The sequence below is a fragment of the Cucurbita pepo genome, chromosome 20 (assembly GCF_057944985.1).
Source record: "Cucurbita pepo subsp. pepo isolate OVF chromosome 20, ASM5794498v1, whole genome shotgun sequence".
In the NCBI taxonomy this organism is placed as follows: Eukaryota; Viridiplantae; Streptophyta; class Magnoliopsida; order Cucurbitales; family Cucurbitaceae; genus Cucurbita; species Cucurbita pepo.
This window is the reverse complement of record NC_141817.1, coordinates 10886592-10910513: the sequence shown is the minus strand read 5'-3', so window position 1 is coordinate 10910513 and position 23922 is coordinate 10886592. Positions and strand designations below refer to the sequence as shown.

The window sequence follows — 23922 nt, the reverse complement described above, 5'->3', positions numbered from 1 at the left end:
TTACCGCTAGTAGAACATGGAGCAACGACATGGGCCCGTTAAATTTATAAATAAGCACGAGTAATTTATGAAGTAGGGCAATGATGTAAGGTTTTCTTCAGAAGAAGTGAACAAAATTTTCTTCCACCTACTAAAAAAGGCAATGGATACACCTAGAAAAGCTTAAGGTTAATTACAAAGAAAGAGGGTTTTTGGTGGTTAGATTTGGTCTAACTGCCATGGGAAATTAGGGTTTCCTCTTCCAATGCATTTGCCCAAAAACAACATAATAAAAACAGTAAACTGTAAAAAAAAAAAAAAAAAAAAAAAAAAAAAAAAAAAAGAGATAAAACTATAAAATAGAAATTACATAAAGAAGACAAAAATGGACTCTACCAATTGATTTGACTCAACAAAAGTTCTAGCTAAATTGGGAAACTTCTTAAAAAAGACATCATTTCTGTCTTTATTGGTTCAATTTAGAAACCTTGTTAAAATATTGGATGAATTTTTAAATGGAACCATTTTTTAAAATAATGAAATGTTAAATATTAATCTTAGATGTTTCATTTCTTAGAGATGGAAATCATACGACAACTAATATGTAAAAACCGAAATACAAATGTGACATGATATTATTTAAGTGATCATATAATTGGTGTATAAAAATTAATTACGGTTTTAATGATATACTTTGAGACAAAATAAATAGTAACAATAATTTTCTATCATTGGTATATAAAAATTAATTACGGTTTTGATCAGGTTAAGTGAAGGCCAATATGAATGTATGCTCGATGGATCGTCGACCAAAACAATAGTCACGAGCAGCGTAGAGGCGTTGTTCCTGTATGCAAACACAAACAAAAAACAGAAAAGCACGCTCCCTACGCAGGCATTATCCTGTTCAGGTTCAAAGGGACTATCTCAGCCTGACCAGTTAGCCCCGGACGAGGAGCTACACTTGGTCGAGGCACCCCCGGTGCGTTTCTTAAGTTAATATGATGAGAAGGACAAGGTCAAAACATCAAGCAAAGTAACAACTTTTTCTTAGTTCCAATAGATAGAGAAACAAAGCAGACGAACTTAAATACAGCCAGTGAAAGGGAATGGACAAGCTAAACTTTGTACTCTTCCATGGCCTGAAGCTGGAGACTCGAGCGAGTGTTTAATTTCGGTTTTGGTCATCCAATCATCGACGACGAGTCTCCTGCACTTCCAACCCTCTTCTTCGTGAGCGGTCCTGCATATTGGTATACTGTAAGAACCAACAAAAGGAATTAACTCATATTCGTATATATGAGTCTCTTTGTAACAGCTCAACCCCACCCACCGCTAGTCTGCTTTGACCCGTTACGTATCATCGTCAGCCTCACGGATTTGAAACGTGTCTGCTGGGAAGAGGCTTCCACACCCTTATAAGGAATGCTTCATCCCCCACTCCAACTAATGTAAGATCTCACAATTCATCCCCCACTCCAACTAATGTAAGATCTCACAATCCACCCCCCTTGGGAGCCAGCGTCCTCGCTGGCACATCGCCTAGTGATTGGCTTTGATACCATTTATAACCGTCCAAACCCACTGCTAGAATATATTGTCTGCTATGGCCTATTGTGTATTGCTGTAAGCCTCATGGTTTTAAAACATGTTGGATACGAATAGGTTTCCACACCCTTATAAGGAATGTTTCGTTCCCCTCTTCAACCGATGTGAAAGCTCACTCTTAGAGAACCAATATGAAACGCGTCGTACCAAATCCTTTCAAGTTTAGAATTTGAAGACTATAACTGAAATTCAGTTATTAAAATTGTCGTTCTATGCTTAAGAAAACCAAGGAGAAAAATCAAAAGGCCAAAAGTTTAGTGATTACTAACCTTCACCTCTTCAGGGAGTCCATGTAGCTTGCAGGCAAGTAGATTTCTCCACCAGTTTCACCATGTTGTTCACCACTAACGGTTTTCTTTGCAGCCAAGAACTCAGCACTCATAGCATCCATCCCTTGCTTCAGAGCTTCCTCTGCGCTCCCGTACCCATGTTCTTCAGCATACTTCCGCACATCCTCGGTTATCTTCATGGAGCAGAACTTAGGTCCACACATGGAACAGAAGTGAGCCACCTTGGCACCTTCTGATGGCAAGGTTTCATCATGGAAGGACATAGCAGTCATAGGGTCCAATGACAAAGCAAATTGATCCATCCATCGGAACTCGAATCTCGCCTTGCTCAGTGCATCATCCCATGATTGAGCATGTGGGTGACCTTTGGCTAGATCAGCTGCATGAGCAGCTATCTTATATGCTATTACTCCAGCCTTCACGTCATCACGATTTGGCAATCCTAGGTGCTCTTTCGGTGTAACATAACAGAGAAGAGCCGTGCCAAGAGCCCCAATATTGGCAGCACCAATGGCAGAGGTAATATGGTCATAGCCAGGAGCTACATCCGTAGTTAAAGGACCAAGAGTGTAGAACGGAGCTTCATTACACCACTCGAGCTGTTTTTGCATGTTTTCAGGGATCTTATGCATCGGAACGTGTCCAGGTCCTTCATTCATTACCTGAAACTCAAATATGCAACCACTAGTTAGTAACACGGAAGATATAACATTTCCTAGTACCTAAAATGAAAATAGCAGATAATAATGTCAGGAATCACGACCCTCCACAGTGGTATGATATTGTCCACTTTGAGCATAACCTCTCATTGCTTTTCTTTTGGCTTCACTAAAAGGCCTCATACCAATGGAGATGTATTATTTAATTATAAACCCATGATCAACCTCTTAATTAGTCGATGTGGGACTCCTCCTTTCCATAATCCTCAACAACCCCCCTCGAACAAAGTACACCATAGAGCCTCCTTTGAGGCCTATGTAGCCCTCGAACAGCTTCCCCTTAATTGAGGCTCAACTCCTTTCTATGAAGCCCTCGAACAAGGTACACCCTTTATTCGACACTTGAGTCACTTTTGACCACACTTTCGAGGGTCCCAACTTCTTTGTTCGACATTTGAGGATTTTATTGATATGACTAAGTTAAGGGCTAGCTCTGACACCATGTTAAGAATCACGACCCTCTACAAAGGTATAATATTGTCCACTTTGAGCATAAGCTCTCATGGCTTTGCATCCGGCGTGGGACTCCTCCTTTCAATAATCCTCAACAAAATAATTGCTTTTCAGAGTTTCCTAAATTCATGACAATTAGCACCAAATGTTTGAACATGCAGCCTTGCGTGGTTCTAAACAAAAGTTATAACTACGAGATGTTCTTTCAAATGCATATAACTAGGAGTAAATAGGTTTCCTCTTTAATGCATAAGAATAACATAGGTGTGATTGTGAGCATATGTATGTATGTAAGCAAGAGAGAAGATTATTCACAACCTGCACATCTTTTTCCCATGCTCTACGAGTCAGTTCGCCCTGAGTTAAGAGCTCTGCAAATTGAGCAGTGTCGTTGGCATCATAAATTGAACCAGGTCTCAGCCCGTCACCAATCGATAGAGATATATCGTACTGATTACAGATGTCAAGTATGTCGTCCCAGTGTTCGTAAGCAAAGTTTTCTTTATGATGGGCCAAACACCACTTTGCATGAATAGATCCACCACGTGAAACAATTCCTGTCATTCTTTTTGCTGTTAGAGGGATGTATCGAAGTAAGACCCCGGCATGAATAGTAAAATAGTCTACACCCTGCTCAGCTTGTTCAATCAGTGTTTCCCTGAAAATCTCCCACGTGAGGTTTTCAGCTATTCCATTCACTTTTTCAAGTGCCTGATATATGGGAACGGTTCCTACTGGTACGGCTGAGTTACGCAATATCCACTCACGAGTTTCATGTATGTGACGACCGGTAGAGAGGTCCATGACAGTATCAGCTCCCCACATGGTCGCCCATTGGACTTTATAAACTTCTTCTTCAATAGAACTTGCAACAGCAGAGTTTCCAATATTTGCATTTACTTTCACCAAGAATTTTCTACCCACAATCATGGGCTCCAACTCCAAATGTTTCTTGTTGGAAGGGATGATTGCCCGCCCGCGAGCAACCTCTGACCTCACAAACTCCGGATCCAGCTTCTCACGAGTGGCACAAAACAGCATTTCCTCAGTAATGATTCCTTGCTTGGCATAATACATCTGTGTGTATCTTGGTGCACCTAATTTGTCCCTCCTATCAACCCAGTCCTTCCGAAGTTTAGGCAATCCTATATAACATTACTGATTGTCAGAAACAATGTAAATTGGAAGACATAGGTAACAAGTACACCAGCATAGCCAAAAAAAAAAAAAAAAAAAAAAAAAAAAAAAAAAAAAAAAAAAAAAAAATCAGAAAGCAACATGTATAGAAATTGGATTACAAAAAAAAGTAACGAAATATCGAAGGACTTAGTTTCCCTCATAGAAGGCAATAGTACTTGCCACCATTTATGTCTCTATGGAGCCAGATAGCACTAGTTGGCATCTGATGTTTAGGGAAAAAATAGAACTCTTATGCAACAGACTTAAAATAACAGACATGTCTATCCAAATAGAAGAACTCCGTTCACTACAAAGTCCGACTCCAAAAAGTTTACACAAAATTTATATTTCGAGTAAAAAATATACGCTCAAGAAGAATTAAGAAATGACAAACAAACCCAACATGTGCTACAACACAAAATAGCAAAAATGAGTCTTTTCAAGGAACTGTCAAATGCTGATCATCTTACCAGTACGGGGGCTGATGTTTTGAGGACCACTAGTGTCATAATTGTCAAAGTTTGGTTCATCACCAGATAGATGAACCCGACGAAAGGGTACTTTGAGCACATGCCCAGTTTCTTCGTGAACAACTTCCCTGCATAACAAATTATGCATCAATAATTGCAAATGTAAGATCATCATCTATTTAGTTTTGCAACAATTACAAAAACTATGATACTCCTATGAATTCACTCACTTGTGTTCTTTTGCGCTTTTTGGGAAACATTGTTCAAATGAAGGAAGCGGCAGAAAGTCAGGAGATGAAGGATCAACTGTATGTTTATTGTTTTTGGCTTTCACTGTACTGGTTTCCATGGGTTCAGAGGTTAAAGTGGCTCTAGGAGTTAAGGTAATAGATGAAGGGTATGAGTCCTTGCATGCACCAGAAACACGTCCAACCACGTCAAACCCAGGCAAGAAGGCAGTATTTAGTGATTTCGTAGGGTAAGAATGGTTCCCACTCTTACCAACAGCTGGTGTTATGGTAGCATGAACTGACGCCATCTTTGATCTAGGTTGAAGGAAAAGAAAAAAGTTTCTTGATCTTTAAAAATGATTGTCAGAATTTGACACAAAGAGCTTCATAAATATCATAATATGTTGTTCAAAATCAGGCTCCATCAGACCAAAACAAGAAAGAAAAAACAAAACATCTTAAATATCTTAATATATCGTTCAAAATCAGACTCCATGAAGCAGAACGAGCTACGAAAGTATAAAAAGCATCATCTACATACAGCTCAATGAACGTTTCAATCTAAGATTTCCAGTAGAATCCAGCTGATCAATCATAGAAAATCTTAAGCTACAAGAAGCAACGAAATGAGAAAAACAAAAAGCATCACGAGAATCCAGTTCAATGAACAGGTCAATCTAACATTCAAGTAACAGGTGGAAGAAAAGGCACCGCCGATCAAAGCAGATACTACTACACGAAAGGCTCAGAAAATAACAAAATCTTTAAATGATACAGAACATTCAGTTCAATCGCCGATCAAAAACGCAACTCCATCATTAAGACGGAACAACGAAAACTCGAGCGGAAATAAAATCATCAAACGAAAACAGCAGTTCAAAGACAATAACAAAGCAATCTGATCGAAGAAAACTCAAGAATGATAACAGAAAATCGATTCGAAACACAAGGCGGTGCATACAAAGTACTTTCAATGAATTAAGCCACAGAAATATGAAAATTAAGAAGGCGAAATGGAAAAGATGTAGGGTTTTTGGATGAACCTACCGAGGAAAGCTTGAGAGTTGAGTCTTATCTGTTAAACACGCGGCTTTAAGCAGAGACTGAAGATAATACAGAGACTGGGAGAGAGTTGGGATTATATATACGGGAGCAGAGGGAAGGATGAGCGTTCAATTCGTACTCCAGAAAAGGTAATGAAAGTGATGCCGACGTGGCATAAGCTCCGGGTTTAGATATTTCTGACACTCTGACAATCGAAATATCTCATTCTTTTTTTACTTTAATATCCCAAACACCTCTATCAGAAAAAATCTAAAATAATAATAATAATAATGCCACAAATATCTTTTTTTTTTTTTTTTTTTTTTTTTTTTTTTTTTTTTTTTTTATAACTCTTATTGTTTAATAAATTCACTAAAATCATAAATAGATTGACTAATAAATCTTTGAAATTATAATTTTGTATTCTCTGTTAATTTTTTTTTTAAAAAAATTATAATATATACATAATAACAATTTTTGGTCCTATTCTAAGTAAAAATAAATTTAATTTAATTTGTATCTACCAAATTCATTAATTATTAAAAACGTTTAATATATTTGAAATTTATTAGACATAAATTTAAATAAATAAATAAAACTAATATTTTATATTATTATTTTATTTGGAATTTGGAATTTGGAATTTTATATTTCTTAGTTAATGAACAACTTTTTTTTAACTTAATTTCGAGATTATATTAATTTCACTATTTGAATATTGATAAAATTAATTTTTTATATTTTTTTCTTTAGACTACGATAATTTAATATTTGATTTTCTTTGGGGATCAGCGTCCTCGCTAACATTCATCTCGGTGTCTGGCTCTAATATCATTTGTAACAGTTCAAGTCCACTGCTAGTAGATATTGTTTGCTTAGCTCGTTATGTATCGTCGTTAGCCTCACGATTTTAAAATGTGTTCGTCAAGGAGAGGTTTTCACACACTTATAAGGAATTCTTCATTCTCTTCTACAACTGATGTTGGATCTCACATTGTTAAATGAGGCTTAAGAAACCTAACGTAGTAGACATTTCTTCCAGCCATGCAAATGGAACGAAACAATTGATTAGTCGTATAAAGAACCAACGTTTGAATCTCCCTTGAAATTTTGAATCAATTGATGGTGAATTTTTGCATTATGGTCCCTCAAAAGCTGTTTACCTTTTCCGAGACAGCAGCATTGATATTAGCTAAGCTTCCATAATATCACCACCCTCACATTTATGTGGATGAAATTCACACAGAAGAAAAGGCTCAGATGGAGAAGAGATAGCTGCAGGTCATGATCAACAGAAGTCTAGAAAATACCTGTTGAATGATGCCATTATAATGACCCATATATTTCATGCATTCCTAACTTTAATTGGCTCCGAAAAAATACCCATAAACTTCTAACAGTTTCAATAATACCCTTGATTTTTACAACAAAAATTTTTTTAAATATCTTTACAGATAGATGAAAGCGGTTCTTATCTTATTTAAAAAATACCCATAAAACTTTTAATAGTATTTTAAAAATACTATTCAACTCTAAACAGTTTTTTTAAATTCAAAAATAAATTTACGTTAGTACTCTATTACCATCAATATACGGATGAAAATCGTCTATCAACCTCTTATAGATTATTTACAGTCGTTTTAAGGATACTAATGAAACCTTTTAAAAATTTAAGAGTATTATTGAAACAGAGCAGAAAAAAGAGAACTAAAGACAGTTTATGATCAAAAGAAGTCAATTTTGAAAATGCACAAATATCAATGGCTAGTAGTATGGGAGTTGAAGTAACATGACTACAAGACTTCATGCAGTTCTACCTTCGCTAAGCTATGAATATAGAACATGCAGAAACGCTTATTGAACGATGAATGGCTGATAGCCTTTCAGTGTGGAAGTAAAATGACCCAGATGACTTCATACACTTGTTAACTTCTGGAAACGCTATATATTTACAGTACACTAATAGTGTGTGTGTTCAGCTGGGTAATAAATTACAAATATGAAGCTGGATACTCTTAAAACTGTGGCCAATGCATACCTGATTGAGAACATTCAAAGTTGATATCAAAATGAGGTGCCTTTGGCAGTAGCAGCCGTCGTTGTGTATCCAACCAGCAGCTATCTTTCTTATAAAGAATGCGCCAAAATTGTCAATTCCTTTGGTGGGGCTACGAAGCTGGGGCTGAGTTCACCGACTGTACTGGGAGAAGAGATTCTTGATTGCCTCTTACGAAGATTGTCAGTTCCTTTGGTGCAACAACCATTCTCAACCACTCTTGCAGTTCTTCACCTTCTACTTTTTCTTTTTCTAGAAGACAAAACATGAATCAGAAACGAATAAGAAATCTTCATCTCTAGTTTCGAGATAGATAAGGATTTCTTTGACTATCTTTTTATATCGAACCAGGGACGACAAATGATCATCTTTGCTTCTAGTTCATGTTGCTACCTAGACCATCCTTTTGTTTCTAGCTCTATCAAAATTCACGAAAAACCGAAACAAAAAAAGAAATCAGGACACTTGGGCAATATTCTCATTCCAAGGATAGAGGATAGATAACCTTCTAAATGGGCACCAAGCCCTTCCAAGACAGCTGGGTTTGCACGCACGACTGAAAGCGCGATCTCGAGAGCAGATTGTAGCAATGCTTTAACCTCTCTTTGAACAAGATCAACAAGATGTCCCTGCTACATGTATTATAATTAATATGGACAACATAGAAACATATACAATGAATTAAATAAAAGAAAGAAATTGTATAAAAATAAGAACCTGGTCCCTTCCCCAAGGAGCAGCTCCTCCAGACTCATCTATCCCACCACCAGCAAGCGTTGCCATGGACACAGGGCCTATTGTTTGGTTCAGACCATACTCAGCCACTGCTTTGTATGCCATGTCAGTTGCTCGTTTGATATCGTCGAGTGCGCCCGTTGAAATACGACCAGAAAAGGCTACTTCTTCTGCTGCACGTCCTCCCAAAAGCGTAACCAAACGGCCACGCAACTCATCAATGAAGAGCAAATATCTATCTTCATTTGTTGGAGGAATATAGGTAAACCCGAGTGCCCCGCCTGACCTTGGTAGTATGCTCAATTTCTGATTTAAAAAATCCACGAAATGATTTAATCTTTCATGCTCGCACAACATTCACAATATAATCAACCTCATAAACTACTAAAGTGAGAGTAGAGCGTTAGTACCAAACAAATCAATAACACCACTTCCACATAAGGAACAAGTCAAATCAATTAGTCAAAATAGCAGGAATTGCTTGGTCTAGAGCCAAGTTTTCCTACTAGCAAGACAATCCGAAATTAGCACTAATGATCAAATATATCTTGAATTTGATGGCAAAAAAACACTCAGGAAAGACAACATCTTAAAAGAATCTTCAGTAGTAAGATAGACAAATTCAAGGTTAATCTGCACCAGAATATTTCTATTTTTACCTCCACACGTGGCTGACCAGGTATAAGATTTGCAACAGCTGTGCCTACAACTGCATGACCAGCCTCATGTCGTGCAACTACAGTCTTCTCACTTCCTTGCAATTTGGCAGTCTTCTTCTCTATGCCCTGCAACAAACAATTTCCTTCAGTTTCTTTTAAAATATCCAAATTAAAAATTCCATCCAAATGCAAACAAGGCACTGCGTCCTTCAATCAAGAGGATCCTTCCCCGAATTCTCTTTTAGTCAATCATATCAACTCATCAGACTGATATTATTACTCCATCCATCTATAAAATAGAGAATTTACTGAAAAAATGAGATGTTCGGAATAAACTGGATACCAAGAAACACTGAAATTCTCTTTCGGGTAGGCCCTAAAAGGAAAAGGAAGGAGACCCGCAGGTAATGAATGGGAAGATCAAAAAGTTGGAAGAAGAAAGGATTTTTTGGTTAGATGTATGGAACATGACGTGATATGTCTTCGTAATGAAAATAGAGTGAGACCAATAAAAGGTAGGATCCAAAGGCTCAGTCCCTTTTTAGTCAGCGACTCAGTCCCTTCAGAAAAGATGCTGCGCAGAATGGCAAATTTGCAAAAAAATCAGCTAACTAGCTCTACAATTATTGTCTTAAAAAAGTTGATTATCTCCGAGATTGCTACCATTGCCCTTCTTTAAGAGATTCCTTTCCTTGTTTTTCTTTTGGGGCAGGTGCCTGTGAGTGTGTGTTTGTATGGCGTGTATGTGAGAGGAAGAGAGATTTACAGCTATCGATCTCTCCACTGCTTGAATAAAATCTTCTTTTTCCACAACATTTTTGCTTTGTCTTCCAGCCAAAAGAGCAGCTTCATTAACCAGGTTTGCAAGATCTGCCCTGCAATAAGTATAAATCCCAGTCCAATTTAAATCATCCCATCAGACCACAAAGAACTAAGATTCAAGAACTAGAAAAACGTCTCATAAAATGATGGAAACAGAATACAAAATACCCTGTAAAGCCTGTGGTCATAGAAGCAATATCAATGAGGTTGACATCATCCGCAAGGGGGAGATCTTTCTTGGTAACATGTACTTTCAAAATTGCTTCCCTTCCAGTTCTGTCGGGTGTTTCCACCTAGAATAATAAACAAATAGAGAGGACAAAAAAAAAAAAAAAAAAAAAAAAGACAAAGCTGAGATTAACTTTATCATCATTCAACTTGGGCAAGTAGCAGAACCGTAATACAGGTCACAAACCATGACAACACGATCAAATCTTCCAGGTCGGCGAAGAGCAGGGTCTAAAATATCTGATCGATTGGTAGCACCAAGAACAATTACAGCAGCGTTGCTGTCAAACCCATCCATCTCCTGCGAAGCAATTTAAAAATCATTGGACTTATTGCTAATTAGCTAACATAATATATTTTAGAAGCTGAAGACTCACGCATGGAAACCTACAGTAAGCAACTGATTCAAGGTCTGCTCCCTCTCGTCATTACTGACAATACGGAATTTACCATCACGACTTTTTGCTACAGCATCGATCTACAAGGTGGGGGTTCGACATTAAGAATTTTAAAGATTGTACTAGCTTTTCAATAGTTATTATCAATGTGTTCTAACCTCATCAATAAAGATGATTGATGGTGCCTCTTTCTTCGCTCGTGCAAAGAGATCTCTCACACGAGAGGCACCCATGCCAACATATAGTTCTACAAATTCACTAGCAGAACAACTTATAAAGGGTACTTCAGCTTCCCCAGCGACTGCCTTCGCTAAAAGAGTCTTACCTGTCCCCGGAAGACCCACCTGTACAATAAAAAAAAAATTAAATTTCATATACCAGAACCCCTTTAAATTCGCAGCGGAATGTAGGGAAGCAATCCACCAGCAGGGATGGTGTTTACCAGTATGCAACATCTAGCCCATATAATCGTTTCCAAATATACCAATAAACATGAATTAAGCTGTAATATACTCATATACAGACGAATAGACACCTAGCCCAACTAGCAAATCATTCTACTCTAATACGACTGACATATCGATAGGAGAAGAAGCCCAGTAGGGGAATGAAAATTGAACAGGTCGATAGTTCTGTGTAGAAGAGCTCAACAGGGATTTTGATTAGTCAAATACTTCCCACCAAATTTCACCTTATTGGGTTTAAAAGCTAAGGGATATTATGAATGCCATAAATAAGTACATGCAAGTGTGTAGATAGTGTTACAAATACATGGACTTGGACCCCAACCATGAAATGGATATTTAGATAAAACATATATGAACTTCTAAAAAGCGTCAACCTTTTTCAAACAGAAGAAGAATTTCTGTTTAATTTGGGTAACAAACATCAACAATGAGGGCATATGAAACATCAACAATGCATAATGTTATAGAAGTGTATAGAGTGCTAACTATAAGTTGACTTCTTTGGTCCAATTTGTAAAAGAAAAAATGAGTATAAATGTCAAAGTCAAACCTTCATAAAATTCTAGAGTAGAAATATGAATCGCACGACCTATGGGCAACTCAAAAATCACTTCAAATGTCGACAAAAAAACTCCACGAAAACTTCTACGTTACGAGTTTTATTATCAAACTTGCAAGAGAAACTGCAATATTCAATTTGCACATTAACCAAACAACTTGATTTATTCTTTTATTTTATAATTTTAAAGGCCTATACTAGCTAACCTAGCTTACATGCATATTGAACAATCTCAAGAGATAACCACCTAAATATACAACTCCCAAATAAACAACTTGTAAGAAATTTAGGCTGCTTCCATAGTTTGAACCCATACCTAAAAGAAATGGATTTATAGTTGCATTTTAGACCATTGGACCAACCAACAATGGGTATAACTTATAATATAATAACTTTCATTGAAAAGAAAAGGTAAAAACTCTGAAATTTTAATGTAAAAATGGATTACGCATACACACAGTTCTTCCAGTTGGACCCTTGATAGTCCTGATTATTCTTCCATTAAAACTCACCAGAAGGACACCTCTAGGAGGCCGAGCACCAAGTCGAATATACCTATCTGGACTCCTTAAAAATTCCTGTGAAGCATATTTATATTACATTATTACCATATAAACACTATTTCCCAAATAAATGAGAAATCTTCAAAAGTGAAATAAATGAGAAATCTTCAAAAGACTATCAATGGTACTAATGACATAATTGCGACACGAAAAGAACTAAATCTATGTCTAACATACCACGATTTCTTCAAGCTCCTCTTTAGCCTCATCAACACCAGCTACATCAGCAAAAGTTATTGATTCAACTTGTTCAGAGACTTTTGACCCACCAGAACCCCGAGACTTACGGTTCCTAATTTGACCAGCTGTATGCTAAATACAAGCAGGCACCTGATCAGAAAAAAGAGAGTACGTTTCTGAAGATGCAACAAAAAGAAGCTTGCCATCTCATACCTGTGAAAAGTTTACTGGAAACCGATGGAGAAGCCCAGCAAGCACTACAACATAGAACAAAGCTATCTGGAAATCACAAAACAAGTATATGTTTTGCAACTTTAAAACTTTGAAATAAATGGTATAGTTCAAGAACATAGCAGAAGTAAAAGAATAAAGTTAAAATCGAATTCTCGCTCTTCAATGTTCCTATTCCTTTCTTTAATTATGACATGGTAAGAACATGCTTTTGTATAATTATGAAGATATATAGATCGTTCATGAAAGTTATTAGTTACATGTAAGTTTAAAACAAACACAACAAGAGCTCCAACAGACATTTAAAAGCCATTGAATCCATTTGTTCGTCCTCCTAGCGAAATAATAATCACTCCGCTCTCATCAAGCTAGAACTAGAATTTGGACATTGTTTTTTTAAACAATATCATATGCATTGAACATGAAATAAATGTTAGGAATCATGACTTTTCACAATTGTATGATATTGTCCACTTTGAGCATAAGCTCTTATGGCTTTGCTTTGGGCTTCCCCAAAAGGCTTCATACCAATGGAGATGTATTCCTTGCTTATAAACCCATGAGCATCCTCTAAATTAGCTAATGTGGGAGTCCCTCCCAACAATCCACAACAATCCTCCCTTCGAACAAAGTACACCATAGAGCCTACCCTGAGGTCTATGTAGCCCTCGAACAGCCTCCCCTTAATCGAGGTTTGACTCCTTTCTCTGGAGCTCTCGAACAAAGTACACCCTTTGTTCGACACACAAGTCACTCTTGACTAAACCTTCGAGGCTATCAATTTCTTTGTTCGACACTTGAGGATTCTATTGACATGGCTAAATTAAGGGCATGGCTCTGATACCATGTTAGGAATCATGACTCTCTGCAATGGTATGATATTGTCCACTTTGAGCATAAGCTCTCATGGCTTTGCTTTGGGATTCCCCAAAAGACCTCATACCAATGGAGATGTATTCCTTGCTTATAAACTCATGATCATCCTTTAAATTAGCCAATGTGGGATTCCCTCCCAACAATCCTCAATAATAAATGCCCAAATAGTAATAGAAAGATATAGTAACACAATAATTGAAGCTCACCAGAGCAGAGTTCAAGAATCCATTCGACCGCTTATCCGGTGACCCAAATTCCACTGCATTTTCAAACATCTTATCATAAGGAGTTTTAATATCACTTGGCCTGGTAGTCGTATAAACGATTCTTTTAGTCGGATTAACACTTCTTATCAATGAGTCTGATTCCTGCAGCTTGCTTCCACTAATGATTTCACTTTCCTGAGTCCCTGGTTCAGACTTCAACTTAAACATGATGTTCACACCATCCACTTCCACCTTCTGCACATTATTACTGTTGATCTTGCTTAAGAAGTCACTGTATGGAACGCTTACGAATGTCGTCGTTGTCCTAGGCTCAGAGCCTGGTAATGGAATCCCGGGGCGAACCAACCGCATAACGAAAACTAAAATTCCAAGCTGTAGAAGCAAAACTCCAATCTCTTGGGCCTGGACTATAGGCTGCCACCGCCATTTTCCACCTTTAGACCACCACCAACCTCCTCCTTTTCTGTGCTTCTCCTTCCTCCGGTTTGACGAAGAACCAGAATCCGTTGTGTTCTTACTCACCCCCTGAGTTTCGCTTGGTTTAGCTTCACTTTTCTCCCCTGAACCACCTGTGGAATCACTATCCCTATCATTTGCACATATCTTGATATTCCTAGATCCGAATTTTCCCGCGAAACCTCCCCAAATGTTAAATCTATCCGAATTTTTTGAAGGCCCTAATCTATATAACTTTACATAGGGCAAGGGCACCGCATTCGGAACAAAACGGTTTGAATTCTGGTGATACACCCTAGATTTATAATGAAGAACCCCCAATCCATTCCAACAACGAAGATTACAATTCGAATCGAGATGAAACCTGGTTCGAATTACCGGACTTAAAGACTCTACCGATGTCATTTCGAAGCTCCAGAAACCGAAATCAAAATCAAAATCTCCAAATCGAACTAAGTATCTTTCCCATTATCATCTACACAAACAAAAACCAAAAATCCAAAAAAAAAATCTATGGATGTGAGCAGTGCACCTGGAACAAAAATTTCGAGTATGAAAATTGCTGCTCTAGAGAGAGAGAGAAGAGAGGGAAAAGGCGGGGAAATGTGAAGGAAAAATTCAACTTACAATCTGGACTGTCGGATGAAGTTGGGTAGGGATAATAGGCCGTTGGCTTCATTTTTACGCCTTCAACTTGGTAGCCTTATCCGTGGCCCCGCCTTTATGGGGCTTCTTGTAAATATATAAAAACAAAAAAAATATATATATATTAAAAATAAAGTTTTGTTTCTATCCTCTGCTATGCGTTTCATGGGAAGTATTGTATTCTGACTTATGGTAGCACGACACGTGTATATCAAGGGAGAAGATATTATTGTCAAATTATGTCGTTTCTCCCTCGTCAAATAGTGAGCACTTCTTTTATTCAAGTAATAAAAGTTCTTTTATGGTCGTAATAAATTAACCTATGAAAAGTTTTTTTTTTTTTTTTTGTGACAATTAATATATAATAATTTTGCCTATAAATTTAATATTAGTAATTTAATTATTAATTCTTATCCGAAAAAATCTATCAAAATTATCAAATTATATATTGTGTCAATTGTTGTGATTTTATAAATACACGTGTCTCAAACAATTATTGATTTAACACGATAAAAAATAATTCATCATAAATTTTAAATTATAGGATTAAATTGTTACTTATTAAAATTTATATTCTTAATTATTATAAAATTTAAAATATAAAAAATTATAAATTAAATTTAATGAAAAAAAGTTTAGAGACCAATCCCTAAATTTATGAATTTATTATTATTATTATTATTTTGAAAGATATGTTGTGTTACAGTATAATGGGTGAAAAACTAGGAGAAAATACGTGTATTTCTCCAAGTATAAGTAAAAAAAATACATCATTAAAGAGGTTTAATCACATTATATTAACGAGCGTGTTAAGAATTGACTATAATGTAAAATTTTAGTCAAAATTGAATATCAAAACAAGACGTCAATCACCGTTTCAAAGATCGATAATTAATTCTTCAATTTTTACAGTATAGTAAATTCTTAATACACTCCATTCATAACTTCAGTTAATAAAATTATTTATAAGATTTAACCAAAATATAAAGTAAAATAGACCTTAGAAATATATTTTTAAACTTCAGATTTCGAACTTTAAAAATATATCATATATTAAAAAACAAAGTATTATATTAAATTTAAATTTAAAATTTATGTCTAAAAAGACTTTAAATTTAAAATTTATGCCTAATTACTTTTTATTAGAAGATATGTTAATATTTTTTAAGATTTAAAGACATAATAAAGTTTTTTTTTTTTTAATTTAAAGATAAAATAGATAAAAAAAAAAAAAAAGAATTGAACATAAAATTATAAAATTAAATAAAAAAAATATTTATATAAATTATGGGAATAAATTTACAATTTAACTGAATTTTAAACTAATCATTGGAAGGTGGATAAAGAGAAAAAACAGGATATCAAAATGCGCGCCTTCCTTCCTTCCTTCGGCTACCTGTTTGCTATTTTGTCTTACAACATTCAAAAGATAGGGCCCTGAAATTGAGGATCTCTCTTCTCTGCTCATCGCCAATCGAAACATTTTCTAAAAATGAAGAACGAAGAATGAAGATGCAGCGATTCGGAAATGCTTCTATCAATCTTCCAACTCGTAATTTTATCGTAAGTTCTCTTGACGAAGAAGATCATTCCAATTTTCAGTTTCGCCCATTTTTCTGCATCGTCATTGACCTCCGTTGTCTCGAGGACTCTTATCTTTTCTGATCAATTATTCAGATTCTTTGGTCTCTCTTGTGATTTAGCTTAGATCAGATCTTATCGTATTGAAGAGAAATGGGAATCGATGCAGAAGATATCAAATTATGCGTTTGTAGAATTGTTCATCTGTCCCTTAGGGTTAGTCATAGATTTGTACAGAAGCGTCCTTATATGGCCGGTTCATTGTTGTGTCTCTTCATCTTGTACATTTTTCTGCCGTCTGTTCTTAGTTTGATGTTTTACAGTTTGCCATTTATTGGCTTAATTGGAATTCTCCTGGCCTTTCGGACTTCTAGAAAGTCCACAATTCGAGTTGAGAAAGTAGAAGATAAAAAAATAGAGATCTCCAAACTGTCGACGACCACAATTACTAGAAATCGTAGCGCCTACTTACGAAATGCAACCAGTCGGCGACAACGATTCAAAGAAAAGAGTGAAGCACGGAGACCAGAAGCTACAATCAATGCTTCCGGAGGAAGCACGGATCTGTCGGTTGAATCCGATAACTCGAAATCATTGATCGAGGTGAAAGAAACACAATCTATTGACTCTGTAAATAATAAATCTGGTCATTGTACGTCAGTTGAGGAAGATATTGAAGTTTCCAATAAAGAAGAACCGATTTTAGGCTCGGAGTTAGCAGTAAAACCTGATGTCGTAGCTTGTGATGGCTTAAGCTCCCAGGCTAATAAATCTGATAGCGGTGGCGATGAGACGAAGAATGAAAGCTCGGAAGATCCAGAGGATGAGGATGAAGAGGAGGCACGAGAGGATAGGAATAAAGCTGTGGAGTGGACAGAAGATGATCAGAAGAATTTGATGGATCTTGGGCTTTCAGAGATTGAAAGGAACAGAAGATTGGAGAGCCTTATTGCGAGGAGAAGAGCCAGAAAGTTGTACAGACGAAAAAATGAAGAAACTGCTCTAACAGTCGACATTTTTCCTCCAGGTCAAATTCCCAAAATTATCGCTACAAGGAATGGTCTGCTCAATTTGGTAGATGGTTGTAGAGAGATGGAAGGCGTGTCATGGCCTGGTTCTGCTCCTTCTATTTTGTTGCCAACCAGAAATCCTTTCGATCTTCCATATGATCCACATGAAGAGAAGCCAAATCTTATGGCGGATAGTTTTCAACAGGAATTCACAGCAGCCCACCAAAAGGAATTAGCATTCTGCAGACACGAGAGCTTTTGCTTTGGACTCGCTTACCCAGAAGAAATTGGGGGACTGGGATACCACCCCCGATATCGAAGACCTTCAAGTAATATAATTAATTCTCCTTTCACTTTTTGTTTTTTCTGCATCTTCTTATTTCTTTACTAACTGTTTACGAACTATAAGTATTAACGAATGATTTTTTTTTTTTTTTTTAATGTTTTGTTGTATTGTACGAAAAGAAAATATAAGTTAAATTGTATTCTGATTCCTGTGACATGGGCCTCATTTCAATTTGGTTCTATGATTTTTTTTTTTTTTTTTTGTTATTTCATTTTGGTCTCTGAATTGTTCTATTTTGGTTTTTGTACATTTCCTGTTGGGTATAAACTTATGAATAGTTTCTTTCGAATATTGTTCAAGTTTTTAGAAGCCCCCACCCTTTCAATTTCAAGCTGACAAGAAAAGGATGAAGGCATCACTGAACTGACTTTAAAAACTATGGTGTCTTTGTTTTAGTTTCGATTGCAGATAAAGGCGAGCACGATTGGCTAATTGAACAGCTATTATTTAAAAGCGATCAAGTCCCCCGCCGTGAAAAAGAGCCTATTGATATAGAAACCAGAAGCATTCAAACTGAAGATTCAACACAAACCAGAGATGCTAATTCAATGGAGCTTGAAAGCGATCAAGAGAAGGAGATTCCGCCAGATTCCGAGAGTGAACTTGAAATGGAACCAGAGCTGATGCAAGACGGTAATAGCCAATCAAGTCATTCATCTTCATTGGACAAACCCGAGGATTTGATCTGCGATGATGTCAGAGTAGTTTCAAAAAGCACTGAGTCAACATTGAGCAGTGCAGTGAACAAAAACTTGAACTGCAGAGTATTAAAGAGCAAATTAATAAAGGAGACGCTCTCTGAGTTTAGCCCCATGGCATTTGATAAGAACAAAATGGAGGAGCGTTTTCCCTATCCAGATAAAGTGGTGTGTCACACTCCAACTTACTCCATTGCTTCTGACATGCAAGTAGAGGTCTCTGAAATTGGCTCCCCTCCGACTGTGGATGGGAACAATACTGATGGAGAATCGTTGAACCCTGACTGGGAGATTGAAAAGGAGGCAAGTTTTGGAGGTGAACAAGATGACTTGGGTCAGTTGATGGAGGTGCGGTTTAATGAGATTGTTTCGGGTGTACAGGAGGAAAAAGTAAAGGCATTGAGTGTCAAAGAAGCATCGTCCCCTAAAACTATTAAAAGTCCAATGGCCGAGGAGCTGGTGGATCATCCTTCTCAAGTTGTCCCTCAAATGCCTGAGGTCAGTCTCTATCTTCATGCAATTTTGATTGATTTGAGGTCTGCTAACCATGAATTTGACATACCCAACAAAAGTAACCAAAAGGAACAAATGGATTTTATGCAGATATTTCATTGAAATTGTTTGAATTGTAACTGCAATGTGTGTTTACTTTACATACGTTCTGAAAGAAATTACAAACTTATAAAGCATATGCTCCTTGGTCTCCGTTCATGATTACAACATACTGCTGATTCACTTTGTTGCAGGAGTTGTCTTTTCCCACAGATGATGATGAAGAAGCGATAAGTTGCGTTGTTGACCAAATAAATCCAGAAGCTTTAGTGAACTTGGAAAACGTGGCAAAAACCAGTGAAGATGTAGACGATGGATTGGAGATATTGGTCAAACAAGAGGACGATGGAAATAGAACAGGATCTTTGGAGGAGACTGACCGAAATTCTAGCAACTCTTTTAATGTTGGTTCGGAGGATTCTTCTGGATGTCAAGCCCACTTGCACCATGTACATTCAGAAGAAGGAAACAAAAATATGGACCAAATTACTGGGAATGGAGATCTAGGCTGTGCTCATAAACATCTAGAAGAAGAAATCAAAAGCAAGGATCAAATTACTGGCAGTGGAGATCTTGGCCGGGCTCATAAACATTCAGAAGAAGGAAGTAAAAACACAGATCAAATTACTGGCATTGGAGATGTTGTAGAGCCAAGAAAGGTTGAAGAACAATTTGAGTTTATTCACGACAATAAGAATCAACCGAATGTCGTGGAAGCTGAATTACAGAGTTCTAAAAATTCCTTGAAATTGCCTGTCGAGAACGAATCGGTCACTTATGGAGGACTGCCTCTTGCTTTCAATGACATAAACACTTCCGAAAATCAACAAAGTGAATTTCAGAAGTCTATTGAAGATCTTGTAGAGCCAAGAAAGGTTGAAGAACAATTGGAATTCATTCAAGACAACAAGAATCAACCAAATGCCGTGGAAGCTGAATTAAAGAGTTCTAAAAATTCCTTGAAATTGCCTGTAGAGGACGACTCGGTCACTTATGGAGGAGTGCCTCTTGCTTTCAACGACATAATTTGTTCTAGCGCTTCAGAAAATCAAGTAAGTGATGTACAAAGTGAATTTCAGAAGTCTAATGAAGCTTTTGTAGATCCAAGAAAGATTGAAATACCATTGGAGTTGAAACAAGACAATAAGAATCAACTAAATGTTGTGGAAGTTGAATTCCAGAGTTCTAAAGATACCTTGAAATCAACTATGGAGGACGACTTGGTTAATGATGGAGGAGTGCCTCTTGAAATAGTCTCTGATGCGTCACAGAATCAAGTAAATGCTGTGCAAAGTGAATTTCAGAAGCCTAACGATGTCATGAAATCAACAGTGGAGCAAGACTCGGTCACTGAAAGAGAACTTCTTGATACCACAGCAGGATTATCTCCAGAGTCTTCAATGGAAAAACAAGGCCATATGGACAAGGTCTCCTTATCGCAGGTTCGGTTTCGAACATAATAAATTTCTTTGTTGCTCTGAATTTCTAGATTTTAGTTTTATGATTACTACTCTTCTGCTTATAAAATTACTTTTCATTTTTAGAAATACTTTTTGAAATGTTTCCCAAAATTTTAAAAGTATATCTGAAAGTTGACGGGAGAACAAAGAAATACCAAACTAAATAAATGTGGTTCTAGAAATAGAAAAGGTGGGGCCTGGATTTGAACCTTTAACCTAAAGGGTAGGTTGCTATGCTCGTGTTGGTATGCATAATGGCATGCTCGAGATGAATTTAAGTTGGGCTTTGAAACTAGAGTTTCTCAGTGAAATAAGCACTTTTAGAGGAAGCATCAGTGACATACTTCTCCTAAAAGTCCTAGAGGTAATCCCAAGGATTAGCTTTGTAAGTGCTTAAGAACCTTATTTTTGTAAATAAAAAACATTTTGTAAGCACTTGAAATGTTCATCGAACAGGTGCTTAAAATTTGCAAAGTCACTTGTGACATCTAAACAATATGTGTGAGATCCCACGTCAGTTGGAGAGGGGAAAGAAGCATTCCTTATAAGCGCGTGGAAACCTCTCCCTAGTGGATGCATTTTAAAGCTTTAAGGAGGAATAAAGCATTTCTTATAAGGGTTTGGAAACCTCTCTCCAGTGGATGCGTTTTAAAACTTTGAGGGGAAGCCCAGAAGGAAAAACCTAAAGAGGACAATATCTACTAGCGGTGGACTTGAGCTGTTACAAATGGCATCAGAGCCAGGCATCGGGCGGTGTTTCAGCGAAGACGCTGGCCCCCCAAGGGAGGTGGATTGTGAGATCCCACGTCGGTTGGAGAGGTGAATGAAGCATTTCTTATAAGGGTCCGGAAACCTCTCTCTAGTGGACGCGTTTTAAAACTTTGGTGGGAAGCATGGAAAGGAAAGCCCAAAAATGACAATACCTGCTAGTGACGAGCTTGAATTATTCCAAATTGCTAGTGACGAGCTTGAATTATTCCAATATGAAAATTTCTTAATATATTTTTAATGAGTCTCTCGTAAAAGTCATTTCCAAATTACTGTTAACCACTCCAAACTCACCCATGACTTGACATAACACAAATCACTTGCATTGTTCTTTGTATGTTTCTTTTTCAAGTGCACATTCAAGGTAAAATGGGAATGCAATTGCTATTTTGACTCCAATTTCTTTGACTTTAAATGCATTTTAACAGGATCCCATCGTGTTCCACGAGAATAACCCAAAAACCATGGCGAAGGATGATAATAAGCCTGCTGATTCCATCGAAGTCGAAAACGAGTTCATCAAAGACCTTTCAGAACAAAAGGGTGAAAAATCCAACTTGGATGCCAAGCATGAACTTGAAAAAACAAATCAGAATTTGAGCACACCATACTCAGAGCTCAATGTTGATATGAAAATCGCAGAAATCACTGTACAAGAAGAGGTAATTCTTCCTTTTGTCTCCAGATATTATTATCTTTCAAATTTCAAATCTAAATATCAATGCAGAAAATAAAACCGAGACCTCAATTCTGTGAAGAAATTTTCATGAATACTAAAACAAACCCGTTTTAAAAGATATAAACTAAAATAGAATATATGTCTGGATTGATAACCATTTGGTTTTCGAAAATTAGATATGCTATTTGACAATCTTTTTACAATGATTTTTATTTTTCTTTAAAAAAATCATTTGAATTCTTAGCCCAAAGCTATTTTTTTTTTATTTTTCGAAACTTGAATTTCAAAAACGTTCATAAAAGGTAGATAAAAAAAATCAGTGGATAGAAGTGATATCTATAAGCTTATTAGTATTTATATTCGATAAATTGTTCATCTAATGATAATTATTTCTTGGTATATCATAAATATTTGATATATGTATTAGTATATATCATGTAGAAGATAACGATTATTATTTTCTTGATATATCATAAATATTTGTAAATGTCACAATATATGTCGATAGGTAGCAGCAGCAGCTAACCCTCTAGCAGAAACCACAGCCAAAGAAGTTGAAGTTGAAACTGAACCAACACCCATTACCAACAAAAACATGGAAGCTGTTGGAGGTAATATATTGTAAATTTCATAAATAAATAAAAAAAAGGAAAAAAAAAAAAAAAAAAAAAAAACAAGAATCTGATGTTGAGGATGATGACATGGAAAGTTGCTCCAAAGATTTGAATGGCAACCCCTGCAATCTAAGAGCAAATGTAATGGGCCTGCAAAAGCCCACATGATAGGCCCATGAAAGCCCAGTAGATTCTTCATTGTCTGCAGATTCAGGGTCCCTGAATGGTGGCTTGTTATTTTGATGTTGTCATTTATGACTGAAGTTATTGATTAGTTGTAACTAAAATCAAGTGTAATTAATAGTCCGATAATTATTATTAAATCTCCAATTGATGATGATTTCGAAACGACTAGGTTGGGTGGTGATATCTCGCTCTTCTTAAGAGGATTCATGTCGTCTAGGGTGTGTTTATTTACCACGGGTGCAAACAGTCTTATCTTATCTATTCTTTTCAAGATACAACAACCTAATTGAAATGTTAACTCAAACAACTTGTGTGCGAGCTCAAATCTCTAATCTCTACGACAAATAATGTTTTTAGTCAATTACGGAACTGATGTTATTTATTTAAAAGGGTAGACTCTAATAAACAATACAATTAAAGCGTCTGATCATAAGTTTAGGAAAATTTATAACCTCTCCTCTTTCAATTTTACTTTTAATAGGTATCTAAATTATGTGGCTAATAGATTTTTAAATTTTTAATTATGTGTTCACATAAAAAAAATTAATTGATAATTGATATATGTTAAAATGGATTTCAAAAAAAAAAAAAAAATGTAATTAGGTCAAAAATGAAGAATTTATAGATTCATTGTCATAAAATTTCTTAAACAGGTAAAAAAATAAAATTTAAATTTAAATTGAGTTGGAAATGGTAAAATGTTTATCCATTCATTTAAATAACTTTTAACAATTTTTTTGTGATATTTTAAGAGTATATATATGGGAAAAATGAGTTTTAACATTTAATTGATAACTTTTAAGAGTATATATATAACTTTTGACAATTTAAATTTAAATTAAATAACTTTTAACATTTAATTGATAATTTTTTTTTTTTTTTTGTGATATTCACATTTTGAATATGGGAAAAATTCAAAATATACCAAAAAATTTTGAGTTGAAAATTGAATTG

The 23922-nt window shown here is 36.1% G+C and overlaps 3 protein-coding genes across 8 annotated transcripts; 1 reads left to right on the top strand and 2 right to left on the bottom strand.

Moving 5' to 3' along the window:
- Window positions 1-584: 584 nt before the first annotated feature.
- LOC147786550 (phosphomethylpyrimidine synthase, chloroplastic) lies at window positions 585-6134 on the bottom strand. Of its 3 annotated transcripts, none has more exons than XR_015414667.1 (7): window positions 5976-6134; window positions 4929-5243; window positions 4699-4826; window positions 3368-4194; window positions 1857-2539; window positions 1066-1222; window positions 585-937 (listed from the first exon to the last, which is right to left on the bottom strand). XR_015414667.1 is itself a non-coding variant. In XM_087120460.1 (6 exons), the coding sequence occupies exons 2-5, from the start codon at window positions 5234-5236 to the stop codon at window positions 1859-1861; spliced, it is 1944 nt and encodes a 647-aa protein (XP_086976586.1). In that variant the 5' UTR covers window positions 5237-5243; window positions 5976-6134; the 3' UTR covers window positions 585-1222; window positions 1857-1858. The 3 variants fall into 3 exon arrangements, 1 of the variants encoding a protein (XP_086976586.1); XR_015414668.1 differs by having other exon boundaries at window positions 1104-1222; XM_087120460.1 differs by having other exon boundaries at window positions 585-1222.
- Window positions 6135-7689: 1555 nt separating this feature from the next.
- On the bottom strand, window positions 7690-15155 carry LOC111783078 (ATP-dependent zinc metalloprotease FTSH 9, chloroplastic). 3 transcript variants are annotated; one of them, XM_087120459.1, is made up of 14 exons: window positions 15057-15155; window positions 13953-14904; window positions 12853-12918; window positions 12637-12771; window positions 12409-12474; window positions 11029-11214; window positions 10864-10950; window positions 10660-10773; window positions 10413-10537; window positions 10189-10297; window positions 9423-9548; window positions 8746-9069; window positions 8534-8660; window positions 7690-8280 (listed from the first exon to the last, which is right to left on the bottom strand). In XM_087120459.1, exons 2-14 carry the CDS (start codon window positions 14832-14834, stop codon window positions 8141-8143), a joined length of 2487 nt encoding a protein of 828 aa, XP_086976585.1. In that variant the 5' UTR covers window positions 14835-14904; window positions 15057-15155; the 3' UTR covers window positions 7690-8140. The 3 variants fall into 3 exon arrangements, with proteins under 3 accessions (XP_086976585.1, XP_086976584.1, XP_023519725.2); XM_087120458.1 differs by lacking the exon at window positions 15057-15155 and having other exon boundaries at window positions 13953-15050; XM_023663957.2 differs by lacking the exon at window positions 15057-15155 and having other exon boundaries at window positions 8534-8657; window positions 13953-15050.
- A 1308-nt stretch (window positions 15156-16463) lies between these two features.
- LOC111783077 (uncharacterized) lies at window positions 16464-23105 on the top strand. 2 transcript variants are annotated; one of them, XM_087120457.1, is made up of 6 exons: window positions 16464-17994; window positions 18408-19207; window positions 19456-20313; window positions 20443-20703; window positions 21918-22151; window positions 22677-23105. In XM_087120457.1, the coding sequence occupies exons 1-6, from the start codon at window positions 16809-16811 to the stop codon at window positions 22791-22793; spliced, it is 3456 nt and encodes a 1151-aa protein (XP_086976583.1). In that variant the 5' UTR covers window positions 16464-16808; the 3' UTR covers window positions 22794-23105. The 2 variants fall into 2 exon arrangements, with proteins under 2 accessions (XP_086976583.1, XP_023519724.2); XM_023663956.2 differs by having other exon boundaries at window positions 19456-20703.
- Window positions 23106-23922: the final 817 nt, after the last annotated feature.

Coding starts and splice junctions, on each gene's coding strand:
- LOC147786550 (XM_087120460.1), bottom strand. CDS start 5,236: ATGGCGTCAGTTCATGCTACCATAACACCAGCTGTTGGTAAGAGTGGG. Junction 4,827..4,928: donor AAAAGCGCAAAAGAACACAA/GTGAGTGAATTC, acceptor TTTGTTATGCAG/GGAAGTTGTTCACGAAGAAA. Junction 2,540..3,367: donor CATGGGAAAAAGATGTGCAG/GTTGTGAATAAT, acceptor TTTGAGTTTCAG/GTAATGAATGAAGGACCTGG.
- LOC111783078 (XM_087120459.1), bottom strand. CDS start 14,834: ATGACATCGGTAGAGTCTTTAAGTCCGGTAATTCGAACCAGGTTTCAT. Junction 12,772..12,852: donor TTCCAGTAAACTTTTCACAG/GTATGAGATGGC, acceptor GCTTGTATTTAG/CATACAGCTGGTCAAATTAG. Junction 10,774..10,863: donor CCTTGAATCAGTTGCTTACT/GTAGGTTTCCAT, acceptor ATTGCTTCGCAG/GAGATGGATGGGTTTGACAG.
- LOC111783077 (XM_023663956.2), top strand. CDS start 16,809: ATGGGAATCGATGCAGAAGATATCAAATTATGCGTTTGTAGAATTGTT. Junction 19,208..19,455: donor TTGTCCCTCAAATGCCTGAG/GTCAGTCTCTAT, acceptor ACTTTGTTGCAG/GAGTTGTCTTTTCCCACAGA. Junction 22,152..22,676: donor AAATCACTGTACAAGAAGAG/GTAATTCTTCCT, acceptor ATATGTCGATAG/GTAGCAGCAGCAGCTAACCC.